Raw genomic sequence first — 23,529 nt, 5'->3', positions numbered from 1 at the left:
TATAGATCTGTATCGCCATGAACCTTTAATTAATATCTCTATTAAGATTTTATGGCAGAAGACGTGTTGCTTTAGACCTATTCTATAATGGGTAATTTATTTAACAGCATGGCATACTTAACTGGGTAAGGTCTGGTGCTTATACATATTCAATACACCTGCACATTACAGACAATATAAACATTAGGCTCCTCTCAATTTGCAGGAATCTCCTTTCGTCAGGGTCCCGTTCTGACGTTCTGTTGGAGCTTCCCGTCAGAATGGAACCCTGACAAACAAACGGAAACCATAGGTACCGTCAAAACAACGGAATCCATGCACAACTGAGACAAACGGAAACCATTGGCACCGGATCCGTCAGCATTGAAATCAATAGCGATGGAAACGGAAACCTATGGTTTCCGTTTGTTTCAGTCAGGTCTCCATTCTGACGGAAAGCTCAGACAGAACGTCATAATAGAGCCCTGACGCAGATTTGAACGAAGCCTTAAAAGAGTTACCCCATCATAGTACAAAAATGTAAAACATACACACATACTCAGAAGAATACATACTTTTCAGCATTGTACACATTCATCTCCTCCAAGAAGAGACTGTCGCTAAGGAAGCCACTATATCCAGTTCTTGCCAAAAACTTGAGAACAACCCCCCTCTCCGATCCCAGAAACACCACTGTGTGGTTATGATACGGGCCTGCGGCGGTGTCAACTGCAATTTTTGTAAGACGATACCTGGAAAAAATATTCAGAAACGTCATTGCTTATTAAGTGTTTTTTTTTTCTATGTTCTAGAACCTTTTCAAAAAAATTATTCTAAATGACTACCCTTTAAGTTCAAATTAATCGTAATAATTCCCACATATGTAGCAAAACTGAATTGTTAAACATTTGTTTTGAGCGCAATGATAAATCACAGAGTCATAAAAAGTTCACTCTTCAATGTTAACTTAAAACGACTTTAAAACACTGCATATTTAAACCCATGTATATACATCTCGGACATGGTGGTATTTTTTTTATTCAGCTGTTTTAGGAGTCTTGGAGGATTTAAAGGAAACATCGAATTAATTAAAATAATTTGTAAATCTCATCAAGAGACAGAGGGTAATGGCACAAAAAGTAAATTGGCCAATATGCTGGTGTGATATTGAAAGTCCCCCCCCCCACTACTATCAAATCTCATGAGATAAACTAATAATGAAGGACCTCCTGATCTCTATCTTCACTGACATCTGGTTTTAGCACAGCTGAAATGACATTTCATATCTTGAAAGCAGCACTGGGATGTTTGTGGCATCTGCCCTGAGCTCTCATCACTTCATGTTGGAGAAACGCCAAAAACAGCAGATATGTTTGCAGACCTTCAAAGTACCTAAAACGCGTTTCCTAACATCAGTAGTACATACACAGTGTTTTGTTGCGAGACACCGGACGCTGCTTACCTAACCATCGTCCGCAGAAACAATGGCTTGTTTACTATAGAGGGAACTGCCTCGTCCATGAGGGGATGAGTTTTAATAAAATTTAGAGTGTCATCTGGCAGGTCAGTGGATGAGGCATATCTTTCTACTGTTGCGGAGCCAGCACAGCAGCCTGGCCTGGAAGAGAAAATGAAAAAATAAATATATGACACAAAGCACATAATCAATATCACACAAACTTTGGTTTTCTGAGTTCAACCTCAATAAGAGTTGTTTACTATACAAAGCAAATTGCACGATATCCAAATGGAGCAGAAAGATTCCATAAACAAGGCTGTAATTAAATCTTCTGACTACAAGGCCCATAGACAAATAAGAGAAGCAATTATTCTTATGGTGTGACATATAGTAATGTGGTCAAATACTGACAAAATGCTCATTATCATATATTTCACAAAGAGGTAATTAGAATTTTGTTACAATAAAATGGCAAAAAATACATTTTTATTGTTTTGTTTAAAGTAACAAAAATTTTCTCTGCTTTTTATAAAATAAATGATACATAATGTCAAGTTTGACATTCAACATTTATTACTTATTATTATACAATGCCCATTGCAGATTTCATAGCGAAAAAAATTCAATTGTATGACAATGAACAATGTTTAAAGAGTAGCTAAGCGGTCAACAAAGGGTAGCTAAGCGGTTTTGATCGCTGGAGGTCTGAGCACTGAGACCCCCACCGATCGCTAAAACTAAGCAGCAGAAGCGCTTGTGTGAGCGCTGAGCCGCTTGCTTTCTGTTCGGCTTTTCTCGTAAAGCCGAGCAGTTAGTGTATGGACTCAATAGAAAGTCTATGATCCTTTATACCACTACATCTGCTTTCATAGAAAAGCCGAACAGAAACGAAGCGGCTCAACACTCACATGAGCACTTCTGCCGCTTCATTTTAGCGTTCGGTGGGGGTCTCAGTGCTCAGACCTGACATGTCGCTATGACGTGTAAGAAGTTTGTTGAGTGTATAGTTACCCTTTAATTACTTTTTTACGCTACAACCATGTAGAGAATATTGAGAAATATAATTAAAGTGCAGGGTTTCTTTTAGTAAATGATTCCACTAAATATATGCTATAGAAATGCTGTTTAAACATTTCTCCAATATATTAAGCTGGGGCGTAATGGAGGGGGGGGGTGTAGCTACCTTGGCATGTGCCCTGGGAGGAGGGTGCCAGGCAGGGTACCAACAAGCCACTTTGCTTCAGTCAGGATATTTAGATACAGGGATAGGGCAGCAAACGAAACCTTTGCCCCACATGAAGGAAAGCCAAGCTACAGCTCTGTATTAAAGGGGTTGTCCGAGATATATTTTTATTTAAAAGTTAAACACACAATACACACATTAAATATTCCCTAATATACTTACCTGTGCAATCTTGCTTCTGTTCTCCGTTCTGGCAGCTCTTTTCTTCCGATCACCTGTCTTCTGACGTCACGTTTTCTTCCTCCTCCACTGTCGTGTCGTGTCCCGATCACATGGTCTCGCCCCAGCGAGACCTCGGATGGGACACGACACGTCACTGGAGATGTGTCGTTTCTGCGGGTGCCCGCCCAGCCTATGCAGCTTTTTTTCACTGTGAGCGCGCCTATGCGTGTTCACAGTGAAAAAAGTGAAGAGGGACGGCACCCGCGGACTAGAGAGGTACAGTGACCTCTGTACTTTTAGTTCTTCCCCTATCAAAGCCTACACATAGTAGGCTTTGATAGGGGATCAGACAACTCGATGCAGCACACGGGTCGCATGCAGCCCTTGAGGCTGTTATCTGCGGCCCGCGGGACACCGTTGCGCCGTAGCACCGAGCAGGCCCAAGGAGGAGCCGCACTACGCTATTATAGGCTCTGCTACGATGTCAGGAGTCCCGGAGCAGAGCGTATAATATTAAACTGTAAAAGATCTTCTGGGGTCCTGTATCTAAGCCTACATTGTTAGGCTTAGATACAGTGGCTAAAAAAAATTGTCACACATGGAGCCTGTATCTAAGCCTAACACAATGTATGCTTAGATACAGGACCCCAGATGACATTCTTTTTATTCCTGTATAAGATTTGTGTTTTGGGGCCCTGTATCTAAGCCTAACATGTATTCTTAGATACATGGCCCATGTGTGACACTGTCTGCTTGGGTAATGTATCTAAGGCTACCTTGTGGTAGCCTTAGATACATGGTCAAACAGACAGTATCACACATGAGCAGTGTATCTAAGCATCACTTTTTTTTTCTTAGTTATGTGTTTTTTACAGTTCAAGGACTACTTCAATGACACCCTTTTTTATTTTTAATAAAATCGTTAAACAATGTTGTGTGTTATTTCATTACAATATTTTTTCTATGTCCTCATTTATTTTAAAATGTATTACTAGTTCATTACTGTCTAACAGCGTCCATTAGTAAGGCTTCATGCACACGAGCGTGTGTATTTTACACGCGTGAAAAACTTGCGTCAATCATGTCTGTGTGTGTGTGCGTTACGACGGATTTACACGAACGTGCTATACGTCCGTGCAACCCGCGTGGTTTTCACGCGGGTCACACGGACCTATGCAAGTCTATGGGGGCATGCAGACTGTCCGTGAGTTTTGCCCAGCGTAAGTACGCTGCGTAAAACTCGCGACATGTTCTATATTTCTGCGTTTTTCGAGCATCACGCACCCATTGAAGTCAATGGGTGCGTAAAAATCACGCGCACCACACAGAAGCACTTCCGTGGGACGTGCGTGATTCGCGCAACAGCAGTAAAAAGTATGAATGTAAACAGGAAAGCACCACATGCTTTTCTGTTTACAAACATCGTGTCATAATGATGGTGGCTGGGAGAAAAGCACGCAGCTGCGCACCATATGAACATGACACGGAGCTGTCAAGTGCATTTTGTGCACGCAAAACGCCACCGTATTTGCGTGCGCAAAACGCACACGCTCGTGTAAATCCGCCCTTATGCATCAGTGTGCTTTTCGATTGTCGTGTGTTATTCACGCACTCACAAAGCCAGCACATTTTTTTCATCTAACAAATTGTGTAAATCACGCACTAAACACGTGTGTGCGGTGCGTGGTTTTCACGCATGCATTGACTTCAATGTGAGTGTAGGTGCAGGATAACGCACCAATAGAGGACATGCAGTATGTTTCACGCAGCGGACTCTCGCTGCGTGAAAAGTCACGCATGTGTCAATGGCCCCATTGAAATAAATGGGTCGCGTGTGTTGTGCGTTTTTTCAAAGCACAGCACACGGACGTGATTCACGCTAGTGTAAATCGCGCATAAGGCCCCATTCTCAACAGGGTGAATCTCGCCCGTGTGCTGATCGTGAAAACCACGCACAGCACATGCGACCCATTATTTTAAATTGGCCTGTTTTCATATGCGTTTCTCACGGGCGTCAATCTTACACGCAAGTGTGCATGAGGCATAAGACGGGGCTGGACGAACGCAAAAAAAGCCGCAAACAACGCCGCAAAAAACAATAAAAAAACAACGCCAAAAAGGCTACGATAAACGCGGGGAAAAACATTAAAAAAAAAACGTGAAAAAAACAGCAAACAAAGAGGCAAAGAACGCCACGAAAAACGACAGGGAAAACGCCACGAAAGACGCAACGAAAAACGCAGAAAAAAAAAACCCCAAAATAATACGCGAAAAGTGTAGAAAAAAAGGCTATGATAAACGACACGCAAAACGACGAAAAAAATATCGTGGAAAATGACGCGAAAAAAGCCGCAAACAAAGAGGCAAAGAAGGCTGCGAAAAAAAACGGGGAAAACCACACGAAAGACGCAACGAAAAACGCATAAAAATTTTTCCGAGAACAACGACGCAAAAAAAGAAATGATAAACGGCGCAAAAAAAGGATACGATAAACGAAACGGAAAACACATTCAAAAACATCGCAAAAAAAGACGCAAACAAACAAGCAAAAAACGCCAAGATAAAGTAAGCGAAAAACGCCCCGAAAAAAATCGGCAAAGAAAAACGCAAACAGCGCACAAAAAACGCCGGGAAAAACGACGCAAAAAACAACGTGCACGGAGAGGTAAATCTGCCGCAAACTTCAAGACGGAATTTTGAGGCAGATATTGTTCCTGACAAAAAACTCTGTGTGAACAAAGCCTTAGTGGAGAGAGACATGAGATAGAGGAGGGCGGACAAGGGTTAGGGTATGTTCACACGAGGGCGTCCGTAACGGCTGAAATTACGGGGATGTTTCAGCCTGAAAACATCACCGTAATTTCAGCCGTAACGGCATGTGCAGGCGCTTGAACGCCGCGTCCATTACGGGCGTAATTAGCGCTGCTATTCATTGGAGTCAATGAGTAACGGCTCCAATTACGCCCCAAGAAGTGACAGGTCACTTCTTTGACGCGGGCGTCTATTTACGCGCCGTCATTTGACAGCGGCGCATAAATATACGCTCGTGTGAACAGACAAACGTCTGCCCATTGCTTTCAATGGGCAGATGTTTGTCAGCGCTATTGAGGCGCTATTTTCGGACGTAATTCGGGGCAAAAACGCCCGAATTATGTCCGTAATTAGTGCGTGTGAACATACCCTTAGGGTAGACACGAAGAGGTTTATAGACCTGAAAAGAGAAATAAAACATAAATGTGAAAAACATAATGGGGGGGAGAACATTTGCTCATCATCCTTCAAGAATGTCAGCAAGGAGACAAGTCCAGTGAAGGAGGTCAGCGGGAGGAGCAAGGACAGCTCACGTGAACTCTTGGAAGGTACGTGCACGCTCATTGCAGCCTGCAATGAGCGTGCACGTGAAAAAAGTTTCATCACAAGGAAAGATCAACAAACCAGAGCTGAACTGCATGTAAACAAACTGTGCTGAATTCAAAGAAGAAATGTGTTAAGTAGAATTTTTTTTAAAAATAATGCTTTATTTAGGTTGTCTGTATAAGGGGTAATGTATGACAGAGTTTTTGAAAAAATGTTGGGATCTCGGACAACCCCTTTAAGGCAGATTCACTAAAGGTTATTCTACATTTTAATTTCTTTATTTACATAGCAATTTCTGCAGTACCATACACACAAAAATCTGGGGTTCGCAAACATGCTGTACAGTAAAGCAGCATTGCAAACTACTTTTATTTATTCTCAATGTACACAATATCATTAAAGCAAAAGGGAGGTTTTACCTTGGCTTAGGAACACGTTCATCTGGAACTGGGGTCCATGTAGAATCGGGTGACTTCTGCTCCTTGAATCTCCCAGTGAACACGCTGGCGATGTCCGCCATGTCGTAAGCGCAGACAGCAGATCCTGGGATGCTGCAATGTGACATTTCCCAGAATGTGTTACTCACTCCACAGTTATGCATACAATTTGTGCCTGAAACACATGCTGCATAGAAGGCTTACTGTCATAGGAAGCTTAGCTCTGAACTCATGACCCTTATCTATTGACAACTGAGGGCGATCCCATGCAAAACAGACAAATGTAGCGCCAGCCGAGTTCTTGTTAACAGCCTTTTTCTCAATGGCGTCTAAAAAAAGACCTAATTACAGAGAACTTAAAAAGAAAGAAATCTCCTGAGAAAACATCCCTACCATGGGGTTTGCACAGCAGGTAATGGGCTGCTAGAATTATGGTCTATTATTTTGAAGTGTTGGCCTGACGACATTATCAACACATTTCTAGCGTTAATTCACAAAAAATCCTACTGTGCCACACAGACCAATCTAGACTTGCAGTGAATACTGCCTTATACTAAAGCACCCAATTAAGACATGATCAAAACGACATCATTTGGCATTTGTTTCCCAAGATTTCGTTTTTTTTTCAGGGAGGATGGTGCATTTTTTATTAGCTGTTTATTTCACACTAAAGGCAGCCTTGTAGCTGGCTGAACTAACAGTTATAAGAATACAGATCCTATCAATAACATAAAACTAGAGGCTCGTACTGCACCATGGGGCATTTTGTGCTTCATGCCTCTAACACCTCAAATATTTCGTTTTTGCTGCTGTTTATAAGTACATGTCTGTTTTTAGAGATTTGTAGCTGTCAAATTTCATTATGTTTAAAGAGGCTCTGTCACCAGATTTTGCAGCCCCTATCTGCTATTGCAGCAGATAGGCGCTGCAATGTAGATTACAGTAACGTTTTTATTTTTAAAAAACAAGCATTTTTGGCCAAGTTATGACCATTTTTGTAGTTATGCAAATGAGGCTTGCAAAAGTCCAAGTGGGTGTGTTTAAAAGTAAAAGTCCAAGTGGGCGTGTATTATGTGCGTACATCGGGGCGTTTTTAATACTTTTACTAGCTGGGCGTTCTGACGAGAAGTATCATCCACTTCTCTTCAGAACGCCCAGCTTCTGCCAGATCACGCTGTGACGTCACTCACAGGTCCTGCATCGTGTCAGACGAGCGAGGACACATCGGCACCAGAGGCTTCAGTTGATTCTGCAGCAGCATCGGCGTTAGCAGGTAAGTCGATGTAGCTACTTACCTGCAAACGCTGATGCTGCTGCAGAATCAACTGTAGCCTCTGGTGTCGATGTGTCCTCGCTCGTCTGACACGATGCAGGACCTGTGAGTGACGTCACAGCGTGATCTGGCAGAAGCTGGGCGTTCTGAAGAGAAGTGGATGATACTTCTCATCAGAACGCCCAGTTAGTAAAAGAATTAAAAACGCCCCGATGTACGCACATAATACACGCCCACTTGGACTTTTACTTTTAAACACACCCACTTGGACTTTTGCAAGCCTCATTTGCATAACTACAAAAATGGTCATAACTTGGCCAAAAATGCTCGTTTTTTAAAAATAAAAACGTTACTGTAATCTACATTGCAGCGCCTATCTGCTGCAATAGCAGATAGGGGTTGCAAAATCTTGTGACAGAGCCTCTTTAAAAAGGGAAACATATGTAATTATTCTTTATGGAATTCTTCAGCGTTCCTAATAAATAATTTTTCACCCTTGTTGAATATGTATAGGCCTTTATTGAGAAAAAGGCCATGGGTAATATACAGGATTGCCACGCTTTTGTGAAGATAACCATTAAGAAAAAGAGGTGGTGGTGGTTCTGACTGCCAAAAATAGGAACATGGCGGTCCGTCTATAACACTGGATTGTAGATTTCTTCATAGCAAATTTTAGCACTGTGACTTTGGAGGTGTCCAGGGGGAGGATGGCCGACAGGCTACTTAAGTCTCGCTGACATCTCTTTTTTTTAACCATGGTCTTACGTTACTCGTAGAAGACACTGTTTATGGTAGAAGAATTCACAACGAAATCTTAAGAGAAGTTAAAAACAGCAGGCATTACCTGTTGTACGGTGTTGAGAATGTAGCAAGCACAACATCCCGGCCATTAATATGGATTACATCAGTAACAGCTTGCAGTATGTTGAAGTAGAAATGGGAATCGCCAGGAACAGAGCAATTCAATCGAGCTTTAAGAAAAGAAGTCCACTGTTTCTCAAGCACCCTCTGAGAGCCCCCCATGTCATTCTTGCAGACCTGGGCAACTCTCGGAAACACCACCTACAAAGTAAAACAATATTTTAGCAATAGTGTCAGAAAATGCCAGGATGTGTAATAGGATACAATAGCTATATAATCCTCCGGAGAAAAAAATAGCCACCAAAGAGAAAATTCAGTGCTTGAACCATGTGTTGCAAAAGATAAGACTGTGCCATTTAAAGCAGTGCAATAAATCCCTAAAAGATCAGATGTCTGCAATATATAAATTAATTTCTAGAAAGACTGCTTAGCTTTCCATTTCCACAGACAAAAGCACATTCTGCTTGTACAGAACAGATTACTCAGAAAGCCGGATGCCTCTCCAAATCTCTACTCTCTATAATGTTTAGAAGATCTTCAGTGACTTTTTTTCATAACCCCTAAGAAATCTTTCTTTCTGAATTCAGCCTCTGCCTTCTCATTCTGTATTAATATGTGAGAGTCTCAATGACATTTCAATCATTGAAGTCATCCAAATAGTATTTTGTTTTGGTTTAATTAAAGATTATGCGGAATTAGCATTTGCACTTATGAATTTAGAAGATTGTTTTACTAATCTTTTCAAGCTCTACATATTCCCCACACTATGTGTTAGATGATCTATATAAATGTGCTGGTGTAGCTGCTTTCACTCTTTACATACTAACCCAACAAAAGATGACGGTTGAATATAAATTTAATCAGAGAGCCATTTAGCCTTTTCTGCTACAATTTTTAGGTTTTACATTGTTGGGGCCCCGGGTTTGATTCTGAACATTTCTTTCTGTTTATGTGGGATTTAGCAGGATCAAAGACGGGGATTTACACCATAATGAAATTAAAAAGAGGCTCCTTCTGGTTCTGTTTTACATCATCATTACATCTAACCAAAAGACAGGAGGGCCTTTTTCCCACCTCCCTCCATATCCATTGCAGAAGCAAGGTGTGACACTTGAGCCGGTTCCCTTCTCATATGTATGTCAACATTGTATTACCTATTGATAGAGGGAGTTCCGAATATTTTCACAACACCTATATGGAAGGGGGTAAGCTCAACTTGAACCTAAACTCCCTATACATGGACATATTGGCAGCTGGAAACTATAATATTAGCCTGTATTCACATCAGCGTCATCTTGCCATAAGGGGTTCCATCTGAGTTTTCCGTCAGGGGAACCACTCAGTGGAAAGACAAACGGAAATCTTAGCTTCCGTTTGCATCACCATTGATCTGAAGTGACAGAAACTTTGCTAATGGTTTCTGTTTGTTACTGTTGTGATAGAGTTTCTTTGTTTTGACGGAATCAATAGCGCAGTCGAATTGCGCTATTGATTCAGTCAAAAACAACGGAACCCTGTCACAACGGTGACAAACGGAAACCATTAGCAAAGTTTCCGTCACCATTAAGATCAATGGTGATGCAAACAGATGCTGTGGTTTCCATTTGCCTTTCCGTGAAGGGGTTCCCCCGACGGAACCCCTCAACGGAAGGACAACGCTGATGTGAACAGGCCCTAAGGGCTTTGAAATCACATTCCTCTGTCTATGGATACTTAATTGTTTCCTCTTCTTGGAATGGATTTGACATAATTATCTTTTCTCTAAAAACAGGGTGCAAAAGTATAACTTTGACCCTTAATACATAATAATAGTAATAACTACAACTGTTACAAGTATGTGGACTACTTCTGAATGATAAATTATTTCTATTTTTCCAACTAGTGCACATTATGTACGGTTAGTGCAGGCTGATATTTATAGTCCCACACACAGTCCACATGAATTCTGTTCCACAGTCCATTGCCAAATAACATCCCTTTATAATAGAACACGGCTCTAGGTAATTTACCCAGAAGGAGGTTTAATGTATACCGATACCGTTCTAAATGTAACTAAATGGAAAATTAATGCATTCATTAAAGCGAGACACTTCTGATTTTTATATATCCGTATGCTCCATAAGGTTAAACAGAAAAACAATCTCCAGAATTTAAGACTAGAGACATCCCAGATATCACATTTGCATGTGACATCATACCTTAAAAAAGCGAGTTTATTTATAATTTTATTACGTCTGACTTAATGTTTATTTCCAGCCACATATTTGTTTGAGGTCAGCACATGTTGCAGAGAAGCACTGACTGATAAGTAAATGCCCTGTAGACTGTAAACGTGAAGGGACAGGATATCAGATTCCACTGCTCATGCTGGTCAGTGTTCCTTGGTTATATATTCTCATCCCAGACAGTTCTTAAATAAAAATAACTCACATTTCTATGACTGTCTGGTATACAATACTGTGTCTATCATAATTATTTTTAAACTTTATTATAGTCCTAATGAATTTGCTTTAATAGGACATATGTAATACATAAAATTTATTTTATAAACTCCAATACTGCTCCCAAAGTTACATTAATAGAATCTGTGATTGACTTACAACTCAACTTTGTGTCATCATGTTACACTGTTCACAGCTTGTGCAAATAGTAAAACGGGCAAGCAGAAATGGCTACAAGGGGCGCTATAAGGATGCATTAACACATGATATATTTTTCCACCGCACATTTGACCGTAGATTGAATCTGCGGCAAATCGGAATTCTTTCCTGTTGATTTTTATCCAGATTTTGATTCAGATTTCACCTTTTGCATTGCAAAGAGTGAAATCCATATTCAAAATCCGTGACTAATCCGCATTAGAAATGACATGCTGCGGATTTGAAATTCTCAGCAAGTCCTGAATTCTGCGTGTATTTTTTTTTCATACATGTGGATGGGAATTTGACAACCATATCCACATACAATCACACTGTGCTGTGGATCATGCTGAGCTGGAACAATGAGAGTGCAGGACACTGATTAGTCACTGATTGGTCACTGTCATACACTCCTCTGTACAACACCCAGTTGGTAAAAAGTAAAAACACGCCCAGTTGTCCATTGAGAAACTAATTAGCATAAATCTAAATAGCTCATAACTTGCTCAAAAATGATCGTTTTTCAAAATAAAAACCACTGATGTTATCTACATTACAGCGCCAATCAGATCATGTAGGAGATAGTCAAGTTATAGTCTGGTGACAGAGCCTCTTTAAGGAAACCTTTTGTGATCCATTTGCCACCTTTCAGTTCCTTGGGAAGCTTTTAAATGGCCATATAAAAGTCATAAAAGCAAAGTGTATAAAATGTTTACTAATATCACTCATAAATATGCAATATTTTTGGAGGCTTTCTGGAAATGGAAATATTTTGGATAAAGTAGAAATCATGACCATTAAAGAATGTTAGGGTCAGCATTTCCCCAGACTGAAATGGCTGATAACAGATAAGAATAGATTAGATTCAGCTGCAAACATAGATAAGATAGGCTTTAGGTATAGTCTGGGTCTGTACAATATGATAATAATCAATGTATAATTGCCTAAAAAGCAGGGCAAAACATATAATAATACCACCACCACCACCACAGGGGTGTACATTTCTCTATTTATACTGCCTTTGACCTAAAAAATAGTATCCAAAATGCCAACAAAAATTATATCTGGATATAATGAAAGGTATAGACTAAATTATATAAGATCACAATGACCTCAATGAATGTAAGAACAGTTGGAAAATAAGTAATTCAGTTCGGTCATTGGTTTGGATATCATAGGGTTAATAATATCTTAGGTTTTGACCTGTATAGCAATTTATTACGAGACACGGTCTACAATAGAAGCAATTTTTGGACTTGTGTGTATATACATGTGAAAATTTAAAAATATTCAGACTGCAATAATACAACACACTGTACATTTATACAATGGTATTTCTATATTATATGGGTAAACTTCTGTCCTTCGCAAATGATAGGCATTTGTGAAGGACAGTAGTTTACACATATCTTGGTTCCTAGAAAGGCAGAGTTCTAGTATGCGGTATCTCCCTCAAGCAGTAATATCCTACATAAGAGTACTGCACTTGAAAAACATTATAAAGTTTCAAGATCTGCAATGCAATCTTCCCAAAAGGTGGCCTTGTCATGGTGATTAATGGTTCTCATTGCAAGGTCTCTTATTGCTGGGATGACTTAAGAGCAGTTGCACAGGTAATTTACGTCCATTTCTAGTCCTACCTTTCCCATGCTGTTGTATTCGACTGCAATTTCACGATAGAAAAAGTAGATAAGGTCTCCATAATCCACAGCTTGTATAAAGTATGGCTCTGAGGACAAAGAAGAAGGATATAAGAATGGGAAAGAACCCTTATATATGTACTCTGGGATTCTGATTGTAGAATTGCATTAATTATATTGCTATTGACAAATTGAATTACAAATTCCATATTCTATAGCAGGGGTCTCAAGCACACGGCCCGCGGGTCGCATGCGGCCCCTGAAGCTGTCATCTGCGGCCCGTGGGACACAGAGCCACTAATACAGGCTATGCTCGGGGACTCTGTGGAATTCCCTGACATCGCTGTCCATATATGGACACGCAATGTCTGGAGCTTCCCCAGAGCGGAGTTTTAGCCAGAGTGCTAGTATAGGCTCTGCTCCGGGACTCTGTGGAATTCCCTGACATCGCTGTCCATATATGGACAGCATTGTCAGGATCTTCCCCAGAGTGGAGTCCCGGTCAGAGCGCTAGTATATGCTCTACCCTGGGACACTGTGGAATTCCCTGACATCGCTGTCCATATATGGACACGCAATGTCTGGGGCTTCTCCAGAGCCGGAGGCCCGGGCAGAGCGCTAGTATAGGCACTGCTCCGGGACTCTGTGGAATCCCCTGACATCGCTGTCCACATATGGACAGCGATGTCTAGGGCTTCCCCAGAGCTGGACAGTGATGTCAGGAGCACAGCTGGAGTCCCAGGCAGAGTGCTAGAAGCGGCTCTGCTCCGGGACTCCAGCTCTGGGCAAGCCCCTGACATGACTGTCCATATATGGCACTGTGGCAGCATCTAGGGAGGGCACTGTGGCAGCATCTACAGAGGGCACTGTGGCAGCATCTACAGAGGGAACTGTGGCAGCATCTACAGAGGGCACTGTGGCAGCATCTACAGAGGGCACTGTGGCAGCATCTACAGAGGGCACTGTGGCAGCATCTACAGAGGGCACTGTGGCAGCATCTACAGAGGGCACTGTGGCAGCATCTACAGAGGGCACTGTGGCAGCATCTACAGAGGGCACTGTGGCAGCATCTACAGAGGGCACTGTGGCAGCATCTACAGAGGGCACTGTGGCAGCATCTACAGAGGGCACTGTGGCAGCATCTACAGAGGGCACTGTGGCAGCATCTACAGAGGGCACTGTGGCATTATCTATGGGTGGTTGTGTGGCAGTATCTACAGAGGGCACTGTGGCAGTATCTACAGAGGGCACTGTGGCAGTATCTACAGAGGGCACTGTGGCAGTATCTACAGAGGGCACTGTGGCAGTATCTACAGAGGGCACTGTGGCAGTATCTACAGAGGGCACTGTGGCAGTATCTACAGAGGGCACTGTGGCAGCATCTACAGAGGGCACGGTGGCAGCATCTACAGAGGGGACTGTGGCAGCATCTACAGAGGGGACTGTGGCAGCATCTACAGAGGGCTCTGTGGCAGCATCTACAGAGGGCTCTGTGGCAGTATCTACAGAGGGCTCTGTGGCAGTATCTACAGAGGGCTCTGTGGCAGTATCTACAGAGGGCTCTGTGGCAGTATCTACAGAGGGCTCTGTGGCAGTATCTACAGAGGGCTCTGTGGCAGTATCTACAGAGGGCTCTGTGGCAGTATCTACAGAGGGCTCTGTGGCACTATCTTAAAAGGTGCTGCCCAATCTTGACATTTTTGTGTCTGCCAAATGCTGCAACTGAGCCGCCGGACTCCATTTAGCGATACAAACTGGAAAACTGGATTGTTGAAGTGCGGCCCGTCAACTTCTAATTTTTTCTATATGTGGCCCACTTACCCGGCCGAGTTTGAGACCCCTGTTCTAAAGTGTCTTGGAAATAAAATCAATTACCCAGGTCTTGCATATATTGCTGGGTACAGAGTCACATTTTGAGGAGAAAGGGATTCCTGGCATTGGCTGGGGGAGTCATACACAATTGCAACAGATGGTAGGTAACAACCAATAATGACAATGAATACAATGCCCATAGAGTCAGGGTCTGTTATGGTCATAATACAGATGCCTTTTAGTGTCTCTATTATAGATGTAACACCCAGATACAATGTGGTTCTACTTAAAACAAAGCACCATAGGGTTTTAACTTTAATGTAAATTAAAGGCTCTTTTACAGGCCAATGATAAGACAAACGAGAGTTCATATGAACAGTCATTCCTGATCATTTCCCTGTGTAATCAGGGCAATGATGAGCCAATGAACCAGCAAACGCTCGTACATCGGCTGATCTGCTTGTTTATGCAGCCAATAAAATTACCTCTAGACGGCAACACATCTCCTTGTGTAAACAGGGAGATGTGCTGCTGACATAATGGAAATGCATGGGGATGAACGAGCGTAGTAATGATAGCTCATTCCCATGCATAACGGATCATAGCTCCTTGTGGAAAGAGCAAACGAGAGCCGATCAACAAACTGTCTCGTCAATCGGCGCTCATTTACACACGTAGAATCGTGGGAGTACAGGTATGGTGGATACTAAAATGCAGCTGTATAATAGCCATGTGGAACCAACCCTACACAGTTTGTAAATGGAAAATAAGTCTGCATAATTATCTGGATTTACATTTCTAACAATATAGCTCATAGCCACTGATGGCTTGTGAAAAGCTGGGTGACATTCTCTATGGGCACTGTAACTCTTATATTTACAAGTAAAGTTATTATGAAAGGAAAAAATAGTTTTCCTCTTGCAGAGATTTGCCACACATTATAAATTCTGTCAGAATGGAAAATGTTGGTTTGTTAGGAAATTGCAGTTCCCAGTTTAGTGCTATAGGGCATTTGACAGAATTTTGGATGTAATACAAATCTGAGTGAAAGGAAATTTTTCCACTAAAATTCCCATATTACATGCATGACTAGCCTACCTTTCAACCACTTGGAATCATATTTGACGGTCCGTAGAGTCGGGCTGTCTCCTAGACTCCGATAAATGACGGCATCAATTGCAAGGAAGTCAGTCACAGTCGCAGAATAAAGTTTTCCATCTTAAAGACAGAAGATGAAATGAAATAAATACTTCATAGAGTCACATTTTGATGTTCCATACTTCAGATGTGAATAACTGTGGTAAAAAAAAATCACGAGTATTGAACAATGAAAATATAAAACAATGGGTTAAATGGAAATATTATAATATTTATAATAAAGATCAGGTTTTTTTTTTACAAGTTTAAATTATTGTAAAGATAATTTAAAATAACGATCTAGTATCTCCCGATACTGGCGCTACAGCGATTGAGATAAATTGTAGAGAAGTAACAATCTTTGACACGCATTTATCGGCAATTTTCAGATATTGCAGCCTCTTCTCCTATTCACTTCAATGGGAGAAAAGGCTGCAATACCTTCAAAACAGCTGATCAGCGGGGGGTCCCGGGAGTCGGACCCCGACCCTACAGCTAGGATAGGCCATACATTTTTATTGGCTAGAAAACCCCTTTAACAAATATACCACCACCACCACCACAGGGGTGTACATATCTCCCTCTATAGGTTTACTGCTGTTAATCTATAAAAAAAATTGTCTCCAAAACACCAAAAATAAATTACATCTGCATATCGTTTAGGATGCGAATTTGACGAAATAATCTCACGATGACCTCAAGAATGTTTGAGCTGTTGGAAAGGAGGTATGATAGGTCTGTAGTTGGTTTGGATATTACAGGGTAATAAGATACAATTGTTAGACTTGGCTACATTTGAAAGTTGAAATGTAATTTTTTTTTACAATAAAGCATAACATGCTGAAATGTTACAATATCATAGGCCTCATGTATCCAAATGGCCTTTTTGACCTTAAAGAGGCTCTGTCACCAGATTATAAGTGCCCTATCTCCTACATAATCTGATCGGCGCTGTAATGTAGAGAACAGTGGTTTTTATTTTGAAAAACGATCAGTTTTGAGCAAGTTATGAGCAATTTTAGATTTAGTTTCTTAATGCCCAACTGGGTGTGTTTTTACATTTAACCAAGTGGGTGTTGTAAAGGAGTGTATGAGGCTGACCAATCAGTGACTAATCAGTGTCCTGCACTCCTCATTGTTCCAGCCCAGCTTCTTTCACTGCACAATCACACTGTGCTGTGGATCATGCTGGGCTGGAACAATGAGAAGTGTATAACGCTGATTGGTTACTGATTGGTCAGCCTCATACACTTCTTTACAACACCCACTTGGTCAAAAGTAAAAACACGCCCAGTTGGGCATTAAGAAACTAAATCTAAAATTGCTCATAACTTGCTCAAAACTGATCGTTTTTCAAAATAAAAAGCACTGTTGTTATCTACAGGGTGGGCCATTTATATGGATACACCTAAATAAAATGGGAATGGTTGCTGATATTAACTTCCTGTTTGTGGCACATTAGTATATGGGAGGGGGGAAACTTTTCAAGCTGGGTGTTGACCATGGCGGCCATTTTGAAGTCGGCCATTTTGTATCCAACTTTAGTTTTTTCAATGGGAAGAGGGTCATGTGACACATCAAACTTATCGAGAATTTCACAAGAAAAACAATGGTGTGCTTGGTTTTAACGTTACTTTATTCTTTCATGAGTTATTTACAAGCTTATCTTTGTTTACAGCCATTGACATGTCACATTCCTGGATGAACAGTTTCCTGGAAAGTGGATTGGTCGTCGTGGGCTAGTTGAATGGCCCCCTAGGTCTCCCGATCTGACCCCCTTAGACTTTTATCTTTGGGGTCATCTGAAGGCAATTGTCTATGCTGTGAAGATACGAGATGTGCAGCAACTGAAACTACGGATACTGGAAGCCTGTGCTAGCATTTCTTCTGCGGTGTTGCCATCAGTGTGTAAAGAGTGGGAGAAGAGGGTTGCATTGACAATCCAACACAATTGGCAGCACTTTGAACACATTTTATAAGTGGTCAGAAACTTGTAAATAACTCATGAAAGAATAAAGTAACATTAAAACCAAGCACACCATTGTTTTTCTTGTGAAATTCTCGATAAGTTTGATGTCTCACATGACCCTCTTCCCATTGAAAAAACTAAAGTTGGATACAAAATGGCCGACTTCAAAATGGCCGCCATGGTCAACACCCAGCTTGAAAAGTTTCCCCCCTCCCATATACTAATGTGCCACAAACAGGAAGTTAATATCAGCAACCATTCCCATTTTATTTAGGTGTATCCATATAAATGGCCCACCCTGTGCATTCCAGCGCCAATCAGATTATGTAGGAGATAGGGCATTTATAATCTGGTGACAGAGCCTCTTTAACGATAGTCCACGATTCATTTTTCCTGTGCATTGTTGAAAATAAAAAATTGATTGATTACTGAAAAAAATAAAAAGAGGTCCTTTTACACATGCAGATAGTATGCCTGTTAAACAAGCGCCGAATGACAATACAGAATGGCGATCGGAGCACATTTGTTCAATTCAATCGGAACAATGATTGTAAAAATGGGAACAAACAATTATTAATACAATTGTTCATCTCCATAAATTTGCATCTTGTTGGCAGCACATCCCCATATTTACACAGAAAGATCGGCTGCCGACAAGCATCATATTTTTGGCTGCAAAAAGGACATGATCAGCTTTTGCCTTTTTAGTCGGCAGATCACTGCCCTGTTTACAAAGAACAATGATTGGAATTGAGCGTTCGTACAAGTGCTCGTGCACCTGATTAATGGCCTGTGTAAGAGAGTCTTAACCCCTTAACGACTAGTGACGGATATATCCGTCACGAGCAGGTGCCAGTTCCCGCATAGATGCGTATATATCCGTCACTGATCTCGTGGGTACTGCCATTGTACCCACGAGAACCGCGGCAGGAGCACAGCTGTTATACACAGCCAGGCTCCTGCCGCAACTGCCAGAATCGAAGTGCTCTTCAATTCCGGCAGTTTAACCCCTTAGTTGCCGCTGACAATAGTGACCGCACAATCTAATGTGTTTGACAGAGGGAGGGGAGGGAGCTCCCTCTGTTACCCAATCGGCACACCTTCGACAATATCGCGGGGTGCCAATGGGATTCCATGGTAGCCATGGGCCCCCAGGTCTGCCTTCAGCAACTGCCTATTAGGTCATGCCAGAGGCTTGTATTACACGGACAGACAGTAATGCTTTGGAATAGTAAGTATGCCAAAGATTTATATCTGAAATCAGAAGATTGCAAAGTAAAGTGCACTGGTGGGACAATAAAAATTTAAAGTAAAACAGTGAAATAAAAATTTATGAATAAAAAGATTACAGTAATAAAATAAAACCACATTTTCCCCAAAAAAGTGTTTCTATTTAGTAAAAGTGTAAAAAAACAACAAAAAAAACACATGCACATATGATATCGCCACGTAACGACTTGAATAATAAAGTTAACACATTAATTAAACCTCCGGATGAACCGAGTCCAAAAGAAAACGCAAAAACCAACGGCACAATTCCTGTTTTTTTTACCATTCCCCACATAAAAAATAAAATAAAAGTTAATCAATAAGTTCCATGTAAAATTGTACCAATGAAAACTACACCTTGTCCCGCATAAAAACAGCCCACATAAGGCTAGATTGACTGAAAAAAAGTTAAGGCTCTTGGAATGCGGCGATTCAAAAACAAGTGTTTTTTTTTTCTTGTGCAAATGTAGCAAAACATAAAATCTTTACATATTTGGTATCCCCATAATCGTACTGACCCATAGAATAAAGTGTATGTTAATTTAAAAAAAAGTTATCACTCTTGGAATGTAACAGAAGGAAAAAATAATAATACTTGTTCATAAAGGCCAAAAAAGGCCTTGTCATTAAGGGGTTTTCTTTGAGTCAGTATTGCTGTGTTTACTGACATGCAGTGCTTCTATGAACGAGGACTGCTTATATAGGCAGAGCAGAGCTTTGTGACTGAATTGAGACACAGAAGGCTATAACCTTAAGTAGAGATGAGCCAATATTTCACCCGATTGACTTTTTAACAATTAATAAAATTGGTTCATGTGTTGCCAACCATAGAAAACAACAGAATTCAATACAATAGAATTCGAAGGGAAGAACAAATATAGCAAATTAATTCACCTGATGACTCGGAATTGCCGATAAACCGTTTAAGAAAATACGAACCGGGGACAAATTTAATTATCTCAACTCCTGGGTGTTCTCAGGGCAAAAGTAAACCACATGCAGCAAGGGAAGGCTACCACCCAGATATAGAGAACAGAGGTCAGATATCCTCATGTGATTTCTCATTTTGAAGACGTTTACGCAGCATGTCCGAAGTTCATATTTGCCAAGCTGCAGACCTCTAGAAACATTTTGTCTGTTTATGCTTCAAAATATTGAGAATAGGCAGCAACAGCTACTAAAGAATTAGAACAAGTGTGTACAGTGCCTAACAAAGTTTAAGCACTATCTTCACTAAACATTATTTACACAGTCCCTTTGAACAACAAGAAAGTTCTGCTATGAAAATGGAAAAGCCTGAAACATAAGGCTATGAACTTGGGGGTGGAGGGTCGCGGAGGACTATCACCAGGAACACATGACCGGGTTTTTCCTTTAACTATACTCAATGGTACAGACTTGATGTTATAGTGTATCCTCCGTGCTCGAATACATTACAATGAATGCTCAAATGTTATTTGCACTGAGCTAAAGGACTAAATCCTCATATTAGCCAGGCCCAATTTTAGAGTATACATGTACATACCTGCACATAGCGTTCTACATTACATTTGCTCATTTATAAAAGATTATGAGGTTGAAGTATTAGGGAAAATTATATGTCTCCACGTAGAACTAATGAGCTCAGGCTTCCTATGGATTTGTGTCTATTGGATGATTGTTTCCAGAGAAGTCCAGGATGAAGCAGATCCCTGTTTAAGCTGTAAATAATTAGAATACTCCCCGACAGCCGCAATATTCCAGATTTCCAGTACTAATTTAAATTTTAAAGCCAAGTATTAGGTTTCATTTCACTCATACATTACTTATCCTTTTTAAATTACTTGAAATTGTTTTATAGATATCAGTGTTGGGAAGCGGTAGAAATAAACAAAGACAAAAAATTTACACATTTTTGGTTTGGTTACTGCTGTTGAGCATTCTGTACCTCACTAAGTCTGACACAGCAAATGCGATTTCCAAAAATAAAAAAAAAACTGAGGAAAGCGTTCCAGAAAAGGTTTATGTGATCACAGAAGCCATTCTTGCTGCTAATTCATTGCATGTGAGGATTGATATAAATCACCACCTCAAGATGCTGCTGCCATAGCTCTAGGTGAAGCCATTTCTATTGTGTCTTAATTAAACAGGTCGATTTTTTTAATAGACCCTTATTCTTCTAGTTGAAGCTGGAAGAATAGAATGTAGCTGTGAAATCAATGTAGGGTTATTATAAGAATTTTCAGCTCATCATTGAAAACATAACGGAGGGAATTTCTCAACCTTTCTACACTAGTTTTCTGGCGAAGAAAATTTGCAAAAAGGCCCAAAATTTGCAATGAAAATTGCAACTTTTTAGCATTTTATGCCACCCTCACCAGGGGGCATGGCTTTACTAAATGAGACAGGGCCAACAAATTTATTATGTTTTACGCCAGGAAACTGGTGGAAATTATATCGGAAATCTAAGACAGCTCCTAGCTAGCATAGATTTCACACTGTGAGGTGTATAAAGGTAGAGGGGGTGGGGGCAAGTGAAATAGATGGCACACGGCTACGGTCGTTACGCCACAGCCATCGGTAAGATGCAGCAGAATGGTGAATGTCCCTTAATAAAATCTGTTGCATCTTACTTCAGCGGATCAGAAAGCTACGACTGGCGTATATACGAAGCCAGTAAATTTGCCCCAATGACTTATGTTCTTTATTATAATATATTGTATTTTGTCAGCTACAATGTAATTACTACAGAAAACTAGCATAAATTAGGGCGCAAATGTACTCCAGCGCATAAGTCGAAGATATTTGATTTTCTGGTGCGCAGACGGCCAGAGATGCGCTTATTAAGAGGCATGCACCTCTTCATAAAATAAGGCGCAAAAAATAAGGTGCAACTTTCCTTAGATTAAGACTTCCTCTTGAAACGCCAGCCTAAATAAATTGCCCCCAGAGTATATACTTAGCCATGCTATTCAATGCTAATATAATGGAATTTTAAAGGAGTTTGTAGTAGTTTCACACAAAAAAAACACCCCCTCCGAAAAATAAAATCCACGACACCACAATATATTCCAAAACGGAACTTTATAAACTGCTCACTGTGAATAACAAATAATTGTTAACATAATATTGCAGATGCATTCAATTATGTTCTTATGTACGTGTGTTTACATGGCCATTTTAGGCCATGCAGAATATTAGCATATTCATGAAAAATTATTTTTCTCATTATCCCGTCTGGATTATTTTTCTTTCCTATTCTTATTTCATTGTACATGTACTAGAATAATGAGAAACAGCTCATGACTTGGCTCCCCCCTACACTAGCCAGGGATAAGTGTCCAGCATACAATGGATTAATACCTTGGAGGCATATTTCAGTGGTGGTCGGGTATTATACAATACACATGCTAATAGAAAGAGGCATAAAATGGCATCTAAATCATCATAAAAAAATATAACGTTTCTACAAGGCCACTTGGGGTTTGTACTGAAACATCCACTGCATATAATATATAATGTGATAGACCGCCCTGGGGTCCAATGCAGTGATGAGTTCTTTCTATTTTGCCAGCAATAAAATTTCATTCAGACACATCCATCTTGGCTTTAGAAAATAGATTTGTTTTATGTCTCAGACGTTGTACTGGAGTGAACAGCATTGTAAGTGTGAGGTCATATGCCGAAAGTAGAGATACAAGGAATATGGACATCAAAATAAATGGGATTAAAGGAGAAAAGTACTTTTTTTTTAAGGAAAGTAAAATCATTATTTGTACTTTCATCTTGAATGCTCGACTTGGTGGAATCATTCAACAAATAGATCTGATTGATTTATATCCATCAGTCTCTTGCTTGCCAGTGGTTGACCAAATTTCTCTGTTTTCCTTTATTCCTATATAGAATACCGCCTCATAACGGACCTTAAATTATGCATTGACCTTTCTGATCTTTTAAAGTCATACTTCCAATTACATCTGACATTTCATTTACTTAATTAAAGTTTTATACATTCACAAAAGTGCACTTCAAAGTCTAATAGAAATTCCATCTAAATGGCACAGATCTACATTAGTAAGACAGGACTCAATTTCAATATACTCCACTAAAAATGTAAAGTACAACATAAAGCTCAAAACGGAGTTTAACATTCTTCAAAAATAAGGCATTTGATTACCTTCCCTCTGATTCTCCTCTTTTAATATACAACTTGGCAGATGTAACATATGTTGTAAAGCAATAATGGGTTACGGGAGGTAATATGTAAGTAAACAGTCGCTAATGACTATATCAAAATTCTACACAACCTCTCT

The 23,529-nt window shown here is 40.5% G+C and overlaps 1 protein-coding gene across 6 annotated transcripts in view; it reads right to left on the bottom strand.

The window, feature by feature from the left end:
- Positions 1 to 23,529, bottom strand: part of SEMA6A (semaphorin 6A) — a 172,211-nt gene that overhangs the window by 65,805 nt on the left and 82,877 nt on the right. For all 6 annotated transcript variants that reach the window (XM_075836342.1, XM_075836351.1, XM_075836360.1 and 3 more), the window contains exons 8-13: positions 15,961 to 16,080; positions 13,051 to 13,139; positions 8,755 to 8,972; positions 6,620 to 6,751; positions 1,442 to 1,597; positions 555 to 731 (exon numbers count right to left, since the gene is read on the bottom strand). In XM_075836342.1, the coding sequence (XP_075692457.1) occupies positions 555 to 731; positions 1,442 to 1,597; positions 6,620 to 6,751; positions 8,755 to 8,972; positions 13,051 to 13,139; positions 15,961 to 16,080 (892 nt within the window). The remainder of the gene's footprint in view (positions 1 to 554; positions 732 to 1,441; positions 1,598 to 6,619; positions 6,752 to 8,754; positions 8,973 to 13,050; positions 13,140 to 15,960; positions 16,081 to 23,529) is intronic.

The sequence above is a fragment of the Rhinoderma darwinii genome, chromosome 1 (genome assembly GCF_050947455.1).
Source record: "Rhinoderma darwinii isolate aRhiDar2 chromosome 1, aRhiDar2.hap1, whole genome shotgun sequence".
Classification (NCBI taxonomy): Eukaryota; Metazoa; Chordata; class Amphibia; order Anura; family Rhinodermatidae; genus Rhinoderma; species Rhinoderma darwinii.
Note: the sequence above shows the minus strand (reverse complement) of the source record. Positions and strands in the feature narration are given on the sequence as shown.